The 19,850-nt window shown below is 37.0% G+C and overlaps 1 protein-coding gene across 1 annotated transcript in view; it reads left to right on the plus strand.

The window, feature by feature from the left end:
• The first annotated feature begins 3,970 nt into the window (after nucleotides 1-3,970).
• Nucleotides 3,971-19,850, plus strand: part of LOC149776811 (sialin-like) — a 48,393-nt gene continuing 32,513 nt past the window's right edge. Inside the window, exons 1-3 of the mRNA XM_089941516.1 lie at nucleotides 3,971-4,100; nucleotides 16,302-16,422; nucleotides 16,929-17,299. Coding sequence (XP_089797642.1) covers nucleotides 16,350-16,422; nucleotides 16,929-17,299 — 444 coding nt within the window. The 5' untranslated portion in view covers nucleotides 3,971-4,100; nucleotides 16,302-16,349. The remainder of the gene's footprint in view (nucleotides 4,101-16,301; nucleotides 16,423-16,928; nucleotides 17,300-19,850) is intronic.

Here is a 19,850-nt window from a genome sequence, read left to right on the forward strand (position 1 = left end):
ATATTTCATGAGAAAGCCTTTATCTTCTAACAGGGTGTATGTAACTAGAAAACATTATCAAACATACAAAAAGGGATATTAGGGTTGATACATTTTCCCCTGATGCATGTTTGCTACGATAATGCTTTTACTTTTAATCTTAGTTGGAAAAAATGCAATGTAGTTCCGATCTAGATCAAGACAACGAATTTAACAAGTATGTACTCATCATGGTCAGGTCCTTGACGCCATTGAGTGTTCTATATATATTTGTACCGATATTTGTCCTGGATCCCCACAAGTGTAGGTAATACATCGAGGTCACTCACTCGCAGATCAATGAATGAATGAGTTGGGGAGATGACATATTAGACAATGATAATGCGCTTTCTGTAATGCTCTTCAATTTTCTGGATCCCTGATACACAATTCAACATACCAAATATGAAGATGGTTCTATGTAGCACTGACGTCTTTGTATAACACCACACTTTTCGTTGTGAAGTTTGCTGGAAAAATGTGATTTGAATTTGTCATGCTCAGATGCGATTCCGGCTGTCATAAATTAGTTTTAGTTTCTCACATAGTGCCTTACAGAAAACTACACACAGTCGACAATTCATCCTAAATTCAAACAAATTGCAATGTCTTTTGGAATAATTTCTTTTAAAAGTAGCTGGTAATCCGGTAAGTCTTGAACGAAATCCTTGATATGCTATCCAGGACAAAAGTCATCGCATGTGAAGACTTATAACTTTCTCCCAGAAAAATCTTATCGTGTGCTGGCACAAAATTTCTTGCCGACTATTCTACAGTCTTCTTCAGCCACAATGTTTGTACCATGCAGATACTGGTGTTTAGTAATCAGCTGTATATATTATATATACACGATCTCTCTCAGCTCTAATGGTAAACTACTAATTTTAGCTTCAAAAAATGTTAAAATGGAAATCATCTTTCCGATCCATCAGATGAATGTAATGACAGGAAGGAGCCCATATGGAATGCTCAATGCCTGATGCATAGATTTGGGAGCAGGAACGTCTGGAACAGCCTGGCAAAATTTCAGTATTCATCCAAAGCCAAGGGAAGCTCATATTCGTCTTTAATTTGTGATTCTCGATTAGCTTGTGATATCGAGAGGTTTGTGGGTGATTTGATGACATACATAGATGGGCACGTTGACGGCATCCCTGCACAGCTAAAGCCATCGAGTAGAGCATCGTTCTTGGCTAACCCACATCATAACTCTGTCTCAATACATCACATTCGGCCTCATTCAACTTAGAGTCATTGAGTCCGTCCCATGATGGAAGTCTCTGGTCACAATTAACGTTATGTCGTGGAACTCCTTTTATTTTGTTTTGAAGGACGGTATCGGTATGGTAAAGTGTTCTTATAGGAAAATCGCACCTGTTTCTCCTAGACGATCTTATACACTTTTCTTAGGGTAGACTGAAATATTTTTCTGATCTAAAAAATGTACATGCTTTTGACAGTGGAACATTTTGAAATGAAATTATTGATCTTGACATCACTTATAAAAATGTTTTAATGCATCAAAGTTTACCAATTGACGGGAAAAAGAGGTGAATGTCAGTAATTTCACTTTACATCTGGGATGAAGCTGTTCTTTCTTATTTCACTACTATTAGTCGTAATGTTGGTGTGCGCCACTGGAAAAAATATAAAATATTCATAGGGGTAAATCGGCGGTCCATACTCTAAAACGTTCGTCATCGATGACCGGTTTCAGAGTAATTAAAGCGATTTCCTTAACGTTCCAACGTCGAATACACTCTGAAATGGTCATTGGCTGTCATGAAACAGCAACGACTGCGTTACCAAACTCGAGATATTGTTTGGGATTGACTACAAGTTTGCTTAGCTGTGGACCATTCTGGGATTGTTTGCAAGATTGGTTGTTACAATATCATGTGAAATCAAGGAAAGAGATTTTATAATCAATACCAAGTTTGCTTATATATATATATATATATATATATATATATATATATATATATATATATATATATATATATATATATATATATAATTTCCATTATCTGTACAGTATTATTTCATGGTGATAACTAAGTCATGTGACCTTTGTGCGTTGTCATAATTGATGTTCTATTGTATTCATCAGTATGTGGTTTAGTTTAACCTTGTTCGTACAAATTACTGTTCAATCCAAACAATCTACAGCTTAGTACATAATAAGGAATTGAGACAGAGCATCAGAGTACCATCCCTAAGTTGCTCAGATTTGTACAGAATTTAGATATCACGATACGAATAGTTTTCCCATAGACTCTGCTGAAACTAAACTAAGGTAAGAGGTATCCAGTTACAAAATATGCATTTTTAGTGATGTTTATCGTATTTTTCAATAATATGTGATATAGCTAGGGACCGAACAAGTAACATGTGTATTTAGTCTATCTTGTCAAAAACAATACTTTGTGGTATCAAGCTATATTTTATTTTAATGTGTATGTAAAGTTCATTGAACTATTTCAACTGCTGATTTTTTGTTTGTGTTTGACTACCAAACTACTTTTTGGGAATAAAATAAATTGTTTTAACTATGAGTTGTTTCATTGACACCATCGTTTACTGTGATCGTCGCATGGGTGATATGGAATAAATCACATTGTATCATATAATGTAGTAATCAGGTCAAATGTCAAAATCCAGCAACCAAATGACGTTTGTTTTGTTTCTGTCTTGCGTGCAGCGACCTAAAATGTCTCATCTGTGTTCCTATCCAGACGTATGATGTATTCCAAAGAAAGTTGTTAGCTGCTAATAATATGTAAATTGTATGTTCTTTTCAGGATGACAACATTACCATAACAACGTGAATAACGCGACTTGAATGAATGAATGAATGAATGAATGAATGAATGCATGCATGAATGAATGAACTAAAATTTACTTACTGAAAAAATGAATGTGATGTGATAACAGTACTCATTTAGCTTATCATCGTTAAGGAGAAAGTTGGATTTTTTTGTCAAAGAGGCGCATTCGGTAATAGGTGCAATTTCAACATTATGTTTCCCTTTGTCTTAAGATATTCCCATTCTGTTATTCATATGGGCATTCAAACATTGCATTGTATCTCCAGAATTACATTTAAGTACTCTTGATCAAAATAAAATTTAGAAAAACGCATGATGTCTCATCAAGCTTAATGTTAAATTTTCTTTGTCATCAGATTGATTTTTTAATGTTAATCCAGTTGTTTAATGCAAATTTCCGTACCTAGAGTGTCGTATTTGTTCCCACATCCCACCCTGATACTACTATTCATTACATAATTAGTGAATTCGTTCATAAGGTATAAAACAACTAAACTATCAATTGAGACTGTGATTGTATCCATGTAGTAACCACTACAATACAGTGTTTCGTTTGAGGGGGTGGGGGCTAGAAAAACAAAGCAACCATTGGTAATGCGCTTGGGTTTATGTTGTCTCTTGGGAGGGCGAGCGGGTTGGGCGGTGGGTAGATGTGATGTAATGTGTTGAAAGATGGTTGATAGTACTGGGCTTAAAACATATGCTACGGTTTTTAATTGCATTAAAACTTCGCGAAAGTCATTTAGTCATTTACCATTGTTCCTTTTTAGTATTTAACACTAAACGATGAAGACTCCCTCTATAAAATGACGTTTGTTATATTCAATAACTTGATATTCCAATAGCACAATGATTGGGATTATATCCACTACACATAGTTCAGTATTACGACGTATGTAGAAATGTGTTGGTTATGCATGAATGTTATTTGTATAGTGTCAGGAGACATAATAGACTAGCGTGTCTCTCAAATATATATATATATATATATATATATATATATATATATATATATATATATATATATATATATATATATATATATATATATTTCATTTGATAATGGTTTTCAACATACCTGTCATTGATTACAAAGAACCAAATCTATAAGCCGGAATATGTGTTTATGGTTTTGTAGTAAGTCGATCATTGTTTCCAGTTAAATTGAGTTGGACTGTGTAAAATCCGATTTTGCATAGGAGATCAGATTACCTGACATCGTGTGGCGCGATCAGAAGAGACTGTGATTGAAAGGTAATCTAACCTTTTTACTTAAAATCTCGTTCTAAGCCTCAACGTGGAGATGAGGCACCAGTCTCTCCCACTGTCTCTTCCTCTCTGTCTCTGTATCTCACTCTCTTTGTTTGCGCTCATTTGTGTATGCGTATGTAATATGTTTTATAGCTTTGATCAGCACATGCCATTCTATACATCGCGAAAAGTATGTTTGGTGGAGGAAGATCCCATAAAGACCCCAAAAAGAACCACCGACAGCCTTTTGCTGATTCGCATTTTCATCTGAATATACTGTTGATAGTCACCGAAACGGTTCGAAGACATGCTTTGTTGTAAATAATTGCATTGGTGATAAGTCGTGTTCGTCTTCTGTACGTCTACCATTTCTAGTAAATTCTGTCTAATGCTTTGTTAGTATGTTTCAGCATAACAGGAAGTCCATATCAATAAAATTTGCTTGCACACACACACACACACACACACACACACACACACACACACACATTTTTCAGCACACGATAGGATATACATGACGGCCAGTATTAATGTGGAGGGAGAGCCCAGGAAATGCTCGGAAAGAACCACCGACCCTCGTGAAGCTACTGGCAAGCTTTCTCACATACTCACATTGGCCGAATCCGAGACTCGAACCCACGCAGACGGAGGTGAGATGGCAGTGATCCGTAACGGAGAGCGCTTTAGACCACTCGGCCACTCGGGGCACAATTCTAGAGTTGGTAGTGGTACGCTAGGGTGATTCGAAATGACAATTTCTTCTTGGCCCTTAATACAATTAACCTATCGCCAATAGTCAATAATGATGATCAATTAACCAATCAAAGAGCGTAAATTGGACACATTACAGGCATTGCTTTCGTCCGCCATGTTCATCTTACAAGCCGCTTATGGACATAATGAATTAATTATCATAAGTATTTACAAAATTCGCATATATCTGTTTATTTCTCCATCGATAAGGGATGAAAGAAGTCAGACAGAGCCTTGTACTTCTGACAGTCGATATCCGTCTAGATGGATTAATTTGATTCATTCCTTTCCGAAAACATATACAAAACTTCGATGGATAAAGAAGGATAAAGATTTTTTTGTGGTAGCGTGTACGATCAGCTGAATATGGAAACAATTGATGGAAATTACAGCGTGTTTGTTGGCAAATAAATACGTAGAACAGAATGTTTCGGTGATAGTTTGAAGAAAATAAAATAAGTTTAAATTGAAAAATATATGGAAAAATAAGCGTTTCTAAAATATGGGTGGAGAACCAATTAACTTTCGGGTTTTGATGTATATTATGTTCATCGGAAGCACTGAACCCCAGACAGCATTATTGTAAGGTTTGAAAATGTATTACATCAATATTTCATACACTTGAGTGACTCTTTACATTATCACTGGACTGAAGGAATAGTGGGAACACAACATGTAATAATAAATAAATACAAAAATAATGGTTTCAGATAATTTTCGTCACATATATTAAGCATGCATTGACATTATTGCATCAACATATATCAATTATAAAATTTCATCTGATAAACACAGTAGAATTTAAAACTATTATGTACAACAGTATACTCCTAAACCGTAATTATTTACCATTTTGTTATTGATTGTTCATTCATTTATGTCCATGGCAGCGAGATAGAGTTCATAAGGATAAGATTATATACTTAATACATTATCATCTTTTTTAGCGAATTTCTTTTTACGTGAAAAAGTTCTCGATTAGATTTAAAATTAATATTTATTATTTACTGACATCAAATACTGAGGTTATTACTTTACGAACTTGAACTACAAATTTAAATATTGTCTAATGCATTATAATCTATACAACTTTATAATTTTAATTTTTTAAGAATAACACAAATCATTTTTAATAAACATATCAGTTAAACTAAAATATAATTCTTTGCCAAATAATCCATGTTTGTCGGAGGTTAACAGGTGTGGTACATTCTGCTACTTCACCACCGCAGTCAGATTTCAATAGTTACGTAACAAGGATAAAATCTAGTCTTTTAAACAAACATCGAAGACGGTTAAGTACCCTTCTTTAAACAAACATCGAAGACGGTTAAGTACCCTTCAGGATAAAGGTCGAGCGTTTATCACTACGTTTCACATCCGATGATTGATGATGTTGATAATGCAACTCTGTAAAACTGGGTAAAAATATACAGTTTAACTGCTCGGTCTCTTAATAAATAATATTAGTGGTACCATGTTATGATCTAATTACCGCTTGCGATGTCCCCTTTCGACCCCACATACCTTTACTTCCACTTATAAGAGACAAGTATGTTCCGGTCTCGCACGCCTTTGAAGGTGAGGTTTAGGTGAATCAAAAATATTTACAGCAAAACAGAAAACAAGTCGGCCATTTATTAAGTTTGGCACTTTAATTGGTTTCTAGCCTTCTTTGACTAAAATTTCCATAATCTGGTACTATGAAGTAACTATGCGTTGTGGCGGGAGCACGCTAACGATTTGATTCATTATGTATTGTTTTGATGCAATATTGCCAGTATCAGTATATTATTTGATCAACGCAGCCAATACGCCGCTGTCATAGTATCACTGTTTTCAGTGACCTCGGCCGGTTTCTTTGCGACAGCGCCTTTGAGTCTGATAAGATGATCTTAAAGGTCTACATTTTACTCTTTTAGCTTATCCATTTGGTCTTTAAAAATTACAAGCTCACCTGGATCGACACCAAACAATAATACGACTAGTAAACAGACAAATCCTCTTTGGTGGCAAATCGTCTCAGATCCACATCAGCACTGTGCCATCGAGTTAAGTAACGTCTGAAAAATTTAACATTCAATCTGGTATAGTATCACACGTACGTTAATGTAAAATCGATAGGTATTTGCGGAGTCGGTGAACGCTTCTTTAAGAAGTTGACCTTATATGGGTCCATCCAACCTTGCTTGTACAGACATAATTGAATGAAACAATGATTGCTTACCATGTTTGGATAAATAATTAACAAATGCAACTGGTGGTGCAAGTCCATACGAGTCAAAATAAAAACTATGTTGAGGTGTTACCACTTATGCAACGCAATGAGTGATAGACCGTGTTAAAGAATCAAGATTGGCGATGTCAGTTTCGCATGTGCGTGGCACCATCGTTGCAAGCTTATATCGCATTGATCAAGATTGAACAATGGGCACTTGAGAAGTTTTGCTTTTATTAATGATTCGATCTTTTGCAATCGGGTAATCGAAGACACTTCGACAACTCATGTCTGGTGATTGAAGGACTCTTCCTTTTTAATACCGTAAGTTCTTGTTTCCTATTTTTCACTTTGTATATTAGGAAAACTAATTACTTGTTAAATTTTACGAAGCTTGTTGTCTTCACTCTTTTCTCTTACTTATTTTAAGAACATAGACTCGTAACAATATGTCATGAATATATTCAACAAGTTCATGTATCAAGGCTTCATATCTGTTTCTGGCCATAAAATCATTAGCGAGCGACCGTTGACAAATCGATGTAGCCTCACTAGTGACTTAGCATGCATAATTTTCCGCAAGAACTGATCCCACGAGTATTTTCAATTGATCCACAAGGTAATTAGGGTCACACAGACTACCACAAAAGCAGCTTCCTATCTTTTGTTGCTCATCCATCTACCCTTGCAAATCTTTCTTTTTCTATCCGCGTCCATAGCTTTGCATTCTCTTCTCAATGTTTGCAGTTAACCCTTCGAGGAGTGGCTTATTTAGGCGGTTGCCATCTTTTGATGGAGATACAGGTACAGCACATTGCTTTTGTTCCTGCTAGAACCATTTCTGCATTCCTAGCACTGTCCGTGTTCTTTCTTTGTACTAAATTCTAGTTCAGTTTGGTATTGTTGTGCTTGCCGTTCCTAGATTGTTTTTTGCCGTTTCTGAATTTCGCGTTGTTGTTAATCTTCTTCTGTTATTGTGAATGGGTAGATGTATTTACGACCTAGGACTCTCTTCTGCCGCATGTTGAGTTGGGAATTCAAATTGTGGTTGCATCAGTGATGGGCCAAACATTCTCATAAAATGTCTCAAAAATGATCCACCTTCAGCAAATGCTTTACCCCTATATGCATTCAATATTTGATCAAAAATGCCTGCTCAGTACCGGAAGCTTGTTTATTTCCTCTAAACTCCTTAAATACCATTTGTCAATGCATCATTCATGTATTTATCGGATGTCTTTGATGTTAGTTGTATCATGTGGTCTTTCCAATGGGGATGTTTTCTAAAAGCACGACTGTCGGATTTGTAATTGCATCCTTATTCGGAATGAATTTGAGCAGCTTACGTCGTCGCTTATTTTACACTTCTATGGTTCCACCAAATGAAATGTTTTAAATGATTGTGTTGTTTTTATAATTGTTAAATTGACTCATCCTAACCCGCTCCATATTTACCCCATCGACTGTAAGTTCTGATCAAATCAATAGTGAAAAAACTATACGGTTTCGATGTAATCCTCTCAAACATGTTACGAAATTCATCCCTAGCATGATCGGCGGCGCACCTTAGCCAAAGAGTCTTTCCAATGCCATGCGCGTCGATTCCTCTAAATATCATCAACATGTTACAGTTGTCACGAATCACGTTTGGTACATGGGTGTATCATTGAGTCAAATAGTTGACGTCCGTATATTTTTATTTGCCTCGTGAAAATATTTGTGCTGGATTGGCTTGATTTACAAGTAGTATATCGTAGTACCACTGAAATATTGTTTAATCTGCGTCCAAATCGTCAATGGCAGTGACCTCTTCAATGGTGGAAGAGCATTCGACTTACGCTACGTTAATACCACATTTTTGCTCTGTTTGAACATATTTTACAACATTAAAACATGATGCAACTAATCTAACATTATCCATCATAAAACCATATTTGCAAAAATGTGTTGTTTTAGAAGCAGCAGGATCATGATGAGTGTTCGAAATGCGTTTGAAAACACCGTTTCATTGCCATACTTGGAAGGTTTAAGTGTAGCTAGTGAGGAGATGACTAAAAAGCATTTACCTTTACCAAAATGATCTGCAAAATTTCTTTTGCTTGATGTCATTGAATACGTGTTTGTCGTTATAATACGATCTTGTCTTCATATTGTGTGAGATGTTCGAAAGCAAGTACCAGAAATCCAACTAGAGTTCAATCGCGTAATGGGCGACCTGTGATTACCGAAACTTGCACATGATGTGGAGCAAAAATGTTCACAATTTTTAAACAAAATGCTGCGGCGGTGATATCTCAGCTGCATTAACAAATTTACCAGGGCACAATGGAGTAAATATCCGAGTGAAAAACACCTTTATATAATTATTGCTGGCCCGGTACTCGGTTTGATGTACGGCTTGATTCTAATAACCATCCAGAGACAGATGAATTGCCTATCAATCGCGTCTATACTGCGCTTTACCGACATGACCTTGCTTATAACGCATCAGATGATATCCGTGGACGTCAAAGAGCCAACATGGATCTCATGCATGACTAAGATGCAATTACTCCAAAATTTGGAGAACGAAATACAGGATAGGTCGTCAAAGGATTCATGAAAGCGAAGATTGCACTTGGATTATCTGCCTCCTGGTCACTCGTTCAATGTAAATATTATACCAATATAAACAGACAAACAAACAATGAACAGAATAGCTGAACATTATCCAACATATTCTACAATAAGCGTGAGTATTGAAGAGATGAAGCCGCCATGGAACAATTAGCCAGTGCAGCAAAGGTCGCTCATTGGACACACTCGAACAAATAAGCGTTATTTATCAGTACTAATAAAGATAGCATGTTCCTGGTTTGATGTCCAAACACCAAATGAGCAGATTTTCTATTTCTTCCACATGATCGGGTCCGTGATCGACAAGGCCTATTGCATACATGTTAATACGCTCTCACCATTGTCTAGGTGGAAAGCAAATACAAAGAAGCGTAGCCATTGACGTCAAAAGATTCTGCAAATGTTGCAGATGAACTCACTCGAGCGTATTTATGCGCGCGGCTCACTCACGTGGTCATAATTATTACAAGCGGATCGTGGCAAAGAATTTATCGGATATGTAGCTGGTATTTGGCCAAATGTCATGTGCGAGTAGGTATCTGATATGTCAGTATATGCACACTAAGCAGTAAGCACACCGATTGTTAATGAGGTCAATGCGGTCTCAGGCATGGGTAGCCCTGCTTCGATTCGTCATAACAAACATGAAAAATGAAGTCACATGCACGACGAGATTTTAATCAGGATCAGCCACAATAGTACAATAACCAAGCTCGTAAGTCGTGATTCCATCGGGGATTATGCAGCGTTTGGTAACCAGCGGGGACAAACTCACTTTCGTGGATCGGTTTACAATCATGCTAATGTTTCTGGATCGGACAATATTTGCGGTGCATGCGAATTCAAGGCGGTCTCGAAGACACTCCAGGTACAGTTCGTGCTTGAGACCATTTTGCACAATGTCCTTTATAACACATAATCTTCATGCCATAGCTCTGCGGCCAAACCACAATCGAACACATTATACGTCGCAGTCCTAAAATCTCTTCTATTAGTTTGCCCGAGCATTCGACTTTAAACTTGCCAACCACCACGGATTTGCATTCGGATAATCACTGATATCAAATTCGTTGACCAAACGTGGCTGCTCCATGTCCACATACACATCATATGTGGTAAACAGCAACAAGGCAGTGTTAGTGTACAGCATCTTGACCTGATCCTGGATTTTTGTTACACGCATACCCAATTGCAAATAGTGCTGAAGGTTTTGGACGAGCAGTACATAATTCTCTTTGGCCTTGAGATTCGGGACGAGTGTGGTATTTGGTGCATTTACTTACAAAGATCTGGCACTAAAAAGAGATAACCACGTACCGGGTCAAGCGGATACTCGTTGTGTGCCTCATGTTAATGTTCAGTATATTTCAGTTGAACTTCGAAGAAGTGTCCCTGATCACCGTGGATGTTGTGATCGTGCACGTCGTTTTGAAGATCGATGTGCGCAGGATCAGTCCACTGAAATGCCCCAACCGGAAGTGGCTGCATCATGGCCCATTTGTAAAGATTGTTGATATCGAGACATGATATAACTTTTGTAGTCAGCTAGGTTATATCCGGATACATTTGGGTGGTTGGTACGAGCGTTTCTGTGATTCGCCATGGTTATTCCACCAATAAGTGTTCGCTCGATGATGATCAATTTTCAAACACATCTGCAAGCAACATCACGTCGGTGCGGAAACGCAAATCACCCAAGGTTTGCACTTGAGTGCAGTCAAAACAAAACCTGAGTTTCGAGCTCGATGTCGCTGGCGGAAAAGCCCTCACGTGACAGCAACAATTTAAACGCTTCGATCGGCGCCAACAGAGTCTTGGCAAATTTAGCCCAGTTGTTCATTTGCTCGTAAGGATAAACCGCTGTGTGCTTTTAGTAGGTCTGTATTGGTCTTGTTGTATCTGCGACTGATCTTGAAACACTTCGGCGCTAAAAAAATGTATTTTTTCATGTTGTTGGGCACCACACTAATATGTGACTTTGAAGTCGTCGATACTGCTTTCACGAACAAGTGACCACGTACCCACTGAAGTAACGAGACATAACACGGATTTTGGTTTTGTTGGCGTAAATACGTAGTTGCAAATTGCGCGCGTCCTGTGCCAAGCCTATGTACGCACCATTAATATGGCAGTGGTCATAAGATATGGCGTCGCTGAAAGTAAACGCTTTTCACAAATCATTCGTCATTACTGTGTCTGTTGGTGAATAGAGTTGCTGTCGAATTGATTATGCCGTGACTTCAATCAATTTAAGGAATACCTCCACTGTGGCTTGATCGCAAAATCCCTGAACACTCCGGTCACAATACAGGACTGGTGGTTCTGTCTTTCCATCATATCGTACTACTATGCAACAGAACCCGCATGGAATTTGCTCGGCGATTTGTTCGATCGATATCAGAGGCAATTTTGTCCACTGAAACGTTCAAGCACTCTAAACCCGCTTGTGTGATATGAGGGACTGTCATCTTTCGTTGCACTTCAGTACCTTTAATAATGTTGTACATGGTTATGGTTGGATAGTTCTTCCTGCGATGCTTCCTGTGCCGGTTATATAACCGAGCTAGACTCTTTATCCGCACGTTGTGTGATACCAATTCTGACTTTATCATTTCACCAAGCAGTTACAAATCAATCTGTGTTCGTCCATACTGTCCATGTGGATTTAGTGTCAGTGGATTAAAACCTTCAGCGAACACGTTACCAACGAAACTTGGGTTAATTTCTTTAATATAGCCTTGGTCACTTGCAAGGTGAATTCAACATGGCCAGGTTGAGTTTGTCCAGATATTGCGGATATTCTGGGCACATATCGTTGTGATCATCAGCCGAACAAAGACGCTGTCAAAACTTCCCATTCAAAACATCCGTTGTCAAGTTTCTTCACATTGATAAATGACCTTGGCCAGACCCAGCCTGGAGAAATGGGTTATAGGGTATGAGACGAACCACAAACTGAGCACATCTTTCTATAGTCCATCCCGATCCTGCACTGGGGTATTTCTCAGACGTTGCGAGAATCTGTTCAATGTCTGCCAATTTCATCGATTATGGCACTGCTTTCTTTGCGATTCAGGATTGTGCGGCACCGACTAAGCGGCATACCCAAGTGTGCGGAAAGGACTATATCTGCTTTCACACAAGGGTGGCCAAGGTTTGTAACACGATTCCAAGAATCAGATTTGTCAGCAGTTGCCTGGTGTCTTAGCCTTATGTGTAGGTTGGCGGGATAATCGCCACGTGATTTTCCATCTCGCCGCTATGTACCTGAAACATGCATTCTGGTATTTGTAATTGGTTTGGTTTTTGACGAACGTACCCAGTCGTTTCAGTAGGGAGAGCATCGGATATTATGTGCATGTGCAAATTGACTTAATTGTTTTACTGTTGCTTTTGCTGTTGCTGTTCAGTGGCAACCGGTGGTCGTGGTGATTGTTTAGGATTCACTACCAATACGGGTCTCAATAATTCATATGTGTCTGATTTTCTCATACGACTCGGTATATGTATTCCATGCTGCGGTGCGAGCTGTTTTAGATATGTAAACTACTATATCAGAGTATCAATATGTGGACAAATCACTTTATTCAAGGTTAATGCAATTGAATTGGAAAAGACTACAATATAAATGTATTATTTCCAGATTTGTAGGTCATGCGTGCTGAAATGTAACTTCAGAAAATTATAGGTCAGCATATCCTGTTATTGTTGTTAGAAACTGTTTAAGTAGGACGTGGTTATCCTGAAACAAACTCACTCAACCAGGCATGTATTGATAAGTGATCTGTGAAGAAATAAGTGCACATTCATTCACATTTCCAGCCCCAAGTTGTCCGTTTCTCCTGATAATCCTTGAACTAATTGTGGAACATTATGGGGAGATTCTTGATAATAGTTATGATAGCTAGATTGGCATTAAAGTTACATACCGATTGCCACTTCACAAGATAAATATCACATCCTAATCGTTACCCAGGCAAGGACAAGATCATTCTAACGTTTTCGTTCGATTTAGTAGTGTGCTGAAATGGTCACTTCTGCCTTTTACATCCAATCAGATGTAGATAGTAATTCACCTTCATGTGTAAATTTAGGTTTTGCAACATAAGCAAACGAACTAAGCAAGATAGGGTACTCTCAACATTAATTAGGTGAATCAAACACCATAAGGATAATATAGTCATAAATTGGTCGCACTATTTGCAAAGATACGTTTATCAGGCCCTGTAGAAGTGTTAGTGAAATAACTTTTCAAACGATTCCATCTACCTTTTTACAGAGGCATATTTGATGTCGACTTGTATGGCCAGCTCATCAATTATAATCGTATCTCTAGCGAGGAAATAATTATGTAATAATTTAAATGATAACGTTCGGGAACATTTGAGAAACTGAAACTGATAAACACGCGAACCCTTCTCCGAATATTGAAATTTTAAACCCAGAGTAGAAGGCAATGATTTTAAGACAATTTTTAAATTTTGAACTGACAGACGAGGATACATTGAACGGTTTTGAAGAAGCAAACGGATACTTTTTCTTGAGATGAAGATAATTCCTGATGATGCTTTCAAAACTCAAGGATATTTTCAATACTTTATGAAAACAAACACAATCCGCTGTATGACTCCTACATCAGGTAACACTCCTTCATAAGTGCATTTCTTATGCTTTACGACAACCGTCAACTCACCAAACAAATAATTCTAACTTACCATTGAATGCCAAATTATTTGGAAATCTTTGGATGCGTAATTTCTCTTCTGTCATTTTGCAGAATGGTATGCAGATAGGCAGGGTTATATTAAATAGTGTGCAAAACATTGATTTGCTGAACTTTCCATAGGATTTGTGCCAGTTGAGAAAATAGCGTGAATAAATGGTTATAGAAACGTGCATACTTTGTTTTCGTCTGGTTATTGGATAAACTTTGGCCACAATACAACAACATAAGAAGTCTCTCTCCATATTTTGGAGATTAGGAAATGGTAACGTGAAAAACTCGGGGCCGCAGATTAGTTCTGCAGTAAAATGTATGTCAACTTGGGGTCCTAACACATATAAGGCATGACCACGAAGAGTTAATTTATAGAGGTATTTGCATCACCAAAGTGATTTTTTTAAATGTCACATCAACAGACGAAATTATCAAGTTATGATGAGAAACTGTCTAAAACTATATTTCCAAAATCACAACATAACAGATTATAACCTGGTTGAGGAAAAACCATTACCACAGCTGATGTTTTACCATCAATACTGTTTGAGTGTGTAAAGGTAATTCTAGATATTACCACTGCGAATCCAGATTGCAATCTTTGCAGTATCATTATATTTAAATACAGATAAATGTGAAAACAAATTTAAATTATTTAAATTTATGTTTAAAACATTTACAGATTAATAGTATGTGGAGTAGTAGAATTAATAATGTAACTACCATGAAATCAGAGAATTGCATTACTAGTCAGTGACTAACGGAGGCATAGAAAGAGACTGGTGTTTGAATGAGTTTACGATAAACTTTGACCTGAAACAAAACCACAATTTTATATAAGAGATCTTTAAAAGGAAATAAATAACGCAAATTAGATTTAAGTATCACCAACAGTTTTCAAGAATACTTTGCCAGTAGGTATCTTGAAAGTAATTAGGTTTATTACAGGAAGGTTTGCGAACTACGAACAAATATGAAAAGGGATTTGGAACAGATGATGGATATAATGATGCGATAGTTTCAAAATAGCTTTGCGTTCTGCTGACAACTTCGATATACAATAGTCATCTTAACATATTGTGCAGTTTCAATGAAATAAATAGCACATTTTAATTAGAGACTTAACTCAAAGTCGGCGTCCTTGATCGCCGAGTGGTCCAAAGCTCTCACCTTTGTCGATAATTGCAATCTCACCTCTTTCGGCGTGGGTTTGAGTCTCTGGTTAGGCCAATGTGGGCATGTAAAGTACTCTTGCCAGAAGCTTCCTTTACATTAGCACCTCCTCCTGGATTTTTTCAGGGTTCGTCATCTACTAGTTGTTCTGCCCCCCACCCCCACCCGCCTATATCACCTACCTTGCGTTGAGAAATTGCATTTTCACCCATCCACCCCAAAATAAAGCTCAACAAGCAAAAGGCATCAAAATAATCACGCTGAATACATTTGTATGAATGCAATACAATCACATTATAAAAATACACAAGTATTTCAGACTACATCAGAATACTTTAAAGTTTAAGCTAAGTAACATGTTTCAACTCTGCAGGTGTAAATTCGAGAAGGAGGCTTCTAATCATCTTTTAAGAAAGAAAATAATCCATTTTCTTTTAAAATTTGCCTTTATAATATCTACTGAACGATGAGATTTAAACTTAAAAAGCGCACGAAAGCATTGGATATTCTTAGTGTACACGAGTATATACTTACGCAGTAGATATTATTAACAGTGCTAATTAATGACTTGTAAATGTTTTAACTATTAGGACAGGTATGGATCTGTTAGGATATGTGTGATAAGGCAGCCAAACACATTAACCAGTAACATTTAAATATTTAGTTTTTTGCTAAATAAAATCAATATTTCACGTTATATAAGATATACATTTATTTAACTACATAGGATCCCAAGGTCAAAAGTGGTCAGGTGGAATGAATTTTCTACAGTAGGATGAAAATGTCAAACGAAAATATAAGCGGAGCAGCAAGGAGAGAATTGAATGATGAAACAGAAGAGGATATAGGTCAGGATGAACAATATCTTTTATGACGAAAGTAAATTGCACAATGATAACTCGGAATCTAATTTCTGGTTTATGCCAGTACTCTCTCTCTCTCTCAGTCTCGGTCTGTCTGTCTGTCTTCATTTCGGTAGATATGGTAAGCAGTACGCAGTACAACTTTGCACATTTGATCCATATGTTCTTTACAAACTGGTTGAATATGAAAATAATAGGGGTTGTATCATAAATACTGTCCAATATTAGCAAATATCCTCTATGACCAGACTTGTGAACGGATTTCGTCATAATGCTGTGAGAGAGCAACATAAATCATTTTCAAGTATGTGAAATTTTACTTTAATAAGTCCCGATATTAATCATGCATTGTTTTGATGTAATTTTATATCTTAAGATTAATTATAAAACTAATATCATTGAGTTTTGTGTAGAATAAACGGTTCGATTAAATAAGCAGTTGTCGCAACAAAATTGGTACTCTGAATTTTATAATTTGTAATGTTTTAAAGGTGCCCAAATTGTTCCATGCATTTGTTCAAAGAGATGGCAGTTGACCTACCTTGTCTGCTTTGGCGTCTTTTGGATAAATGTCCACAGAGTAAACCTTAGTATCGCCATTGTGTGCATGGTCAAGCAAGAATACCCATCAAATGCCGCAGTAGAAGCAGTAAATGATAATATCACAAGTGATTCGAATATGACCAACATGAATGTATCATTCCTGTACTCGGCAGTTGAGAATAATTCAGCCTCATGGGTCATGGTGGGCAATGCATCCATAGCAAATGAGTCCATTTATTATATACAACAACAAACTAACCGGGAGAAACACCTGGACGGATGTCATATGGCTTTTGAGATCATCGTTGAGGAATATAAAGTAAGAGTCAATGAATGTTATTCTTTTCGTGAGATATTCCTAATCGAAAAAATACCACTGTTGTACAAACAATTACAATTTCTACATATCTCAAATGGAGATATTTTAATCCCCATACTTTTCATTAATGTAATCGAGTATATGGTGGTATCTTCGTCCATCTATGCGGACGTAAGCACGTACGTCCGGCTACAGTTTACATTTCATCCGTTTGTAATGCAGATGGTGGGCCATTTGTATTCCATGAAAATATATTTAGCTTCACATGTCGCCAGTAATAATAATATGCCCTTCGTTCAACCAACCATATATTGGTGGTCATATCACTATCTAAAATGTACCATAAAATGTAATCATTTTTCCATAAGGTGGGCATTTGCAATAGTGATGCTACAGTGTTGTTCGCTCTCTCGCTTTTTGAGTCGGGAATGTGTAAAACACCAAATGTACCAAAACTTCAACACGATGACAATTTGGAATCTTTTGCAACAAAACTGTATATCTAGTCATATGCGGAAGACAGAACATACAATATCAGGTTGAGACATAGTATATCAGGAGGGAATGAGATCGGAGTATTGCATATCTGTCTAAAACGATTTTATAAATAATATCAGAAATATGTAGCAGTCTCTATTATTCTTCTTTAAAGTGAAATCATTTTTGTCCCCAGTGTTCCAACAAAAAAGGCGCATGACACTTGTAGGGCCCTTTAGTCCCACAGTTGTCACAAGTTTCCTGCGGATTCAGTACAAAAAGATGCTAAGTAGAATTTTAGAAATAAAAAAAACATTACCCTCACCACAACGTATATTTGACAACTGAGGGCACATCTATAGGGTCTCACCTAGGAATGCATTATGTGTGTGTTGCGCGTACATACATGATATAATGGGGGGAACTGTGTCACCAATCCAAACAATATATAGAACCTAAAATATATGGAGTGGTGGACAGGTGGACCGTAACTGAAATCATTCATTCACCCAACACTCATGTACTTCTAGGTGGCCTGACTGACAGGTGAACTGCATATATGATACATTAAAGCACAAGAAGAACTAAAAGATGGGCAGTTTCAAAGTCTTTAACTAACAACTATTTAGCACTATAAAACAGTACATAAGTATACATCTTTGGCATCTCTTGGGTCTCACCCTCCGCTGCATGAGTTTAGTTGTGGTAAGATGGTAGAGAAGCATGCATTAACTATGAGTCGGAATCGCCAGTATGACTGATGTCAGGGCAAAATGGCCAAAAGGCCCTATCTATGAAGCAGAATTGCCAGTATGACTGATGTCCAGGCAGAATTGCCGATGTTTTAAGGCGGACTCGCCAGTATGGCCTACTGACATCACCGTTAAGGCAGAATTGACGCTGTATTAAGGCAGAGTCGCCACAACGTGTTATGGTTGTAAGTCGAGTGGATTGGGGACAGAATTTGCAAATGACGTTGCATGCCGAGAATGGAAGTGCAGTAGCATGCAGTAGTATGCAGCGGAGAGCCACAAGGAACGGATATATATGGACAAGAAGTAATTGCAGTTCTGTTAAAATAAGCACGAAAATCACAATCAATATAAGCAATTATGCATATGAAATGAATCATCACAAATGGATAATACTTCAAGAACTAGTGTCAAGGTATCACTGTTCCGGGGTTCATGCCTGCACACAATGGTATGGTGATACCAAGACTAAAATCACAGTATATCTAGAGTGGAGTTGTAAATAAGTCTGTGATGCAAGAATCTTTGAAAAAAACATATATGATTACCTGGGGTTTTTGTATCAATGTATTTGAAAGCACTTGGAAGGTTAAATGCTAGCAAATACAATATATTCAAGAACTGAAGCAAAGATGTGCTATTCTTCGGAATTAAATATAATTCAGGAATAATATAGGATTCCTAGAAAGAGAATACAGAAAATCAAACATACACATCAAAATCACCGATAATCATATATATCTTCATATAAAACTAAGTCATCCAGAAATATGTAACGAGTAATATCATGCCAGCCCGAAATACGAACAAAACGAAAATTTATTGACACATCGATTGGCAATTTGATATAAAAGAACAAATCAAAGCAGTTGAAAAGTTACATACAAATGATATTCCATAGAAAAGAAAAGAAAAAGAAAAAGTATGGCTGTATTCCACTTATCATATACTCTCGAAGACAACCAAAATATATCGGAAATATTAAATAATAACTAAAAGTCCTTCATCAGACAGAACTTTTAATACAAACCTTCTTGTTGTATCATTTACACAAGATAACTTGAGAGACGGTTTGGGCCACATGAAACACTGTGTACACTTTTACACACTAGAATAATATAGGTGTAAATGCCGCGGAAAGAAGTATGATAATTGGTAAATATATGTAGGCCAAATAAAATAATCCAGTATATATACCAAAAACCACAGTTAAGGCATTCTAAAACACGGAATTGAATAGATGATGATTGAGTTGTGTTATGTATATTTAATTTGTCCTATGTGCCTGATTCTTGTCCATACGTCAGGTTGTGGATAGAGGA

Source organism: Sinohyriopsis cumingii, chromosome 18 (genome assembly GCF_028554795.1).
Source record: "Sinohyriopsis cumingii isolate HCF-2022 chromosome 18, ASM2855479v2, whole genome shotgun sequence".
Classification (NCBI taxonomy): Eukaryota; Metazoa; Mollusca; class Bivalvia; order Unionida; family Unionidae; genus Sinohyriopsis; species Sinohyriopsis cumingii.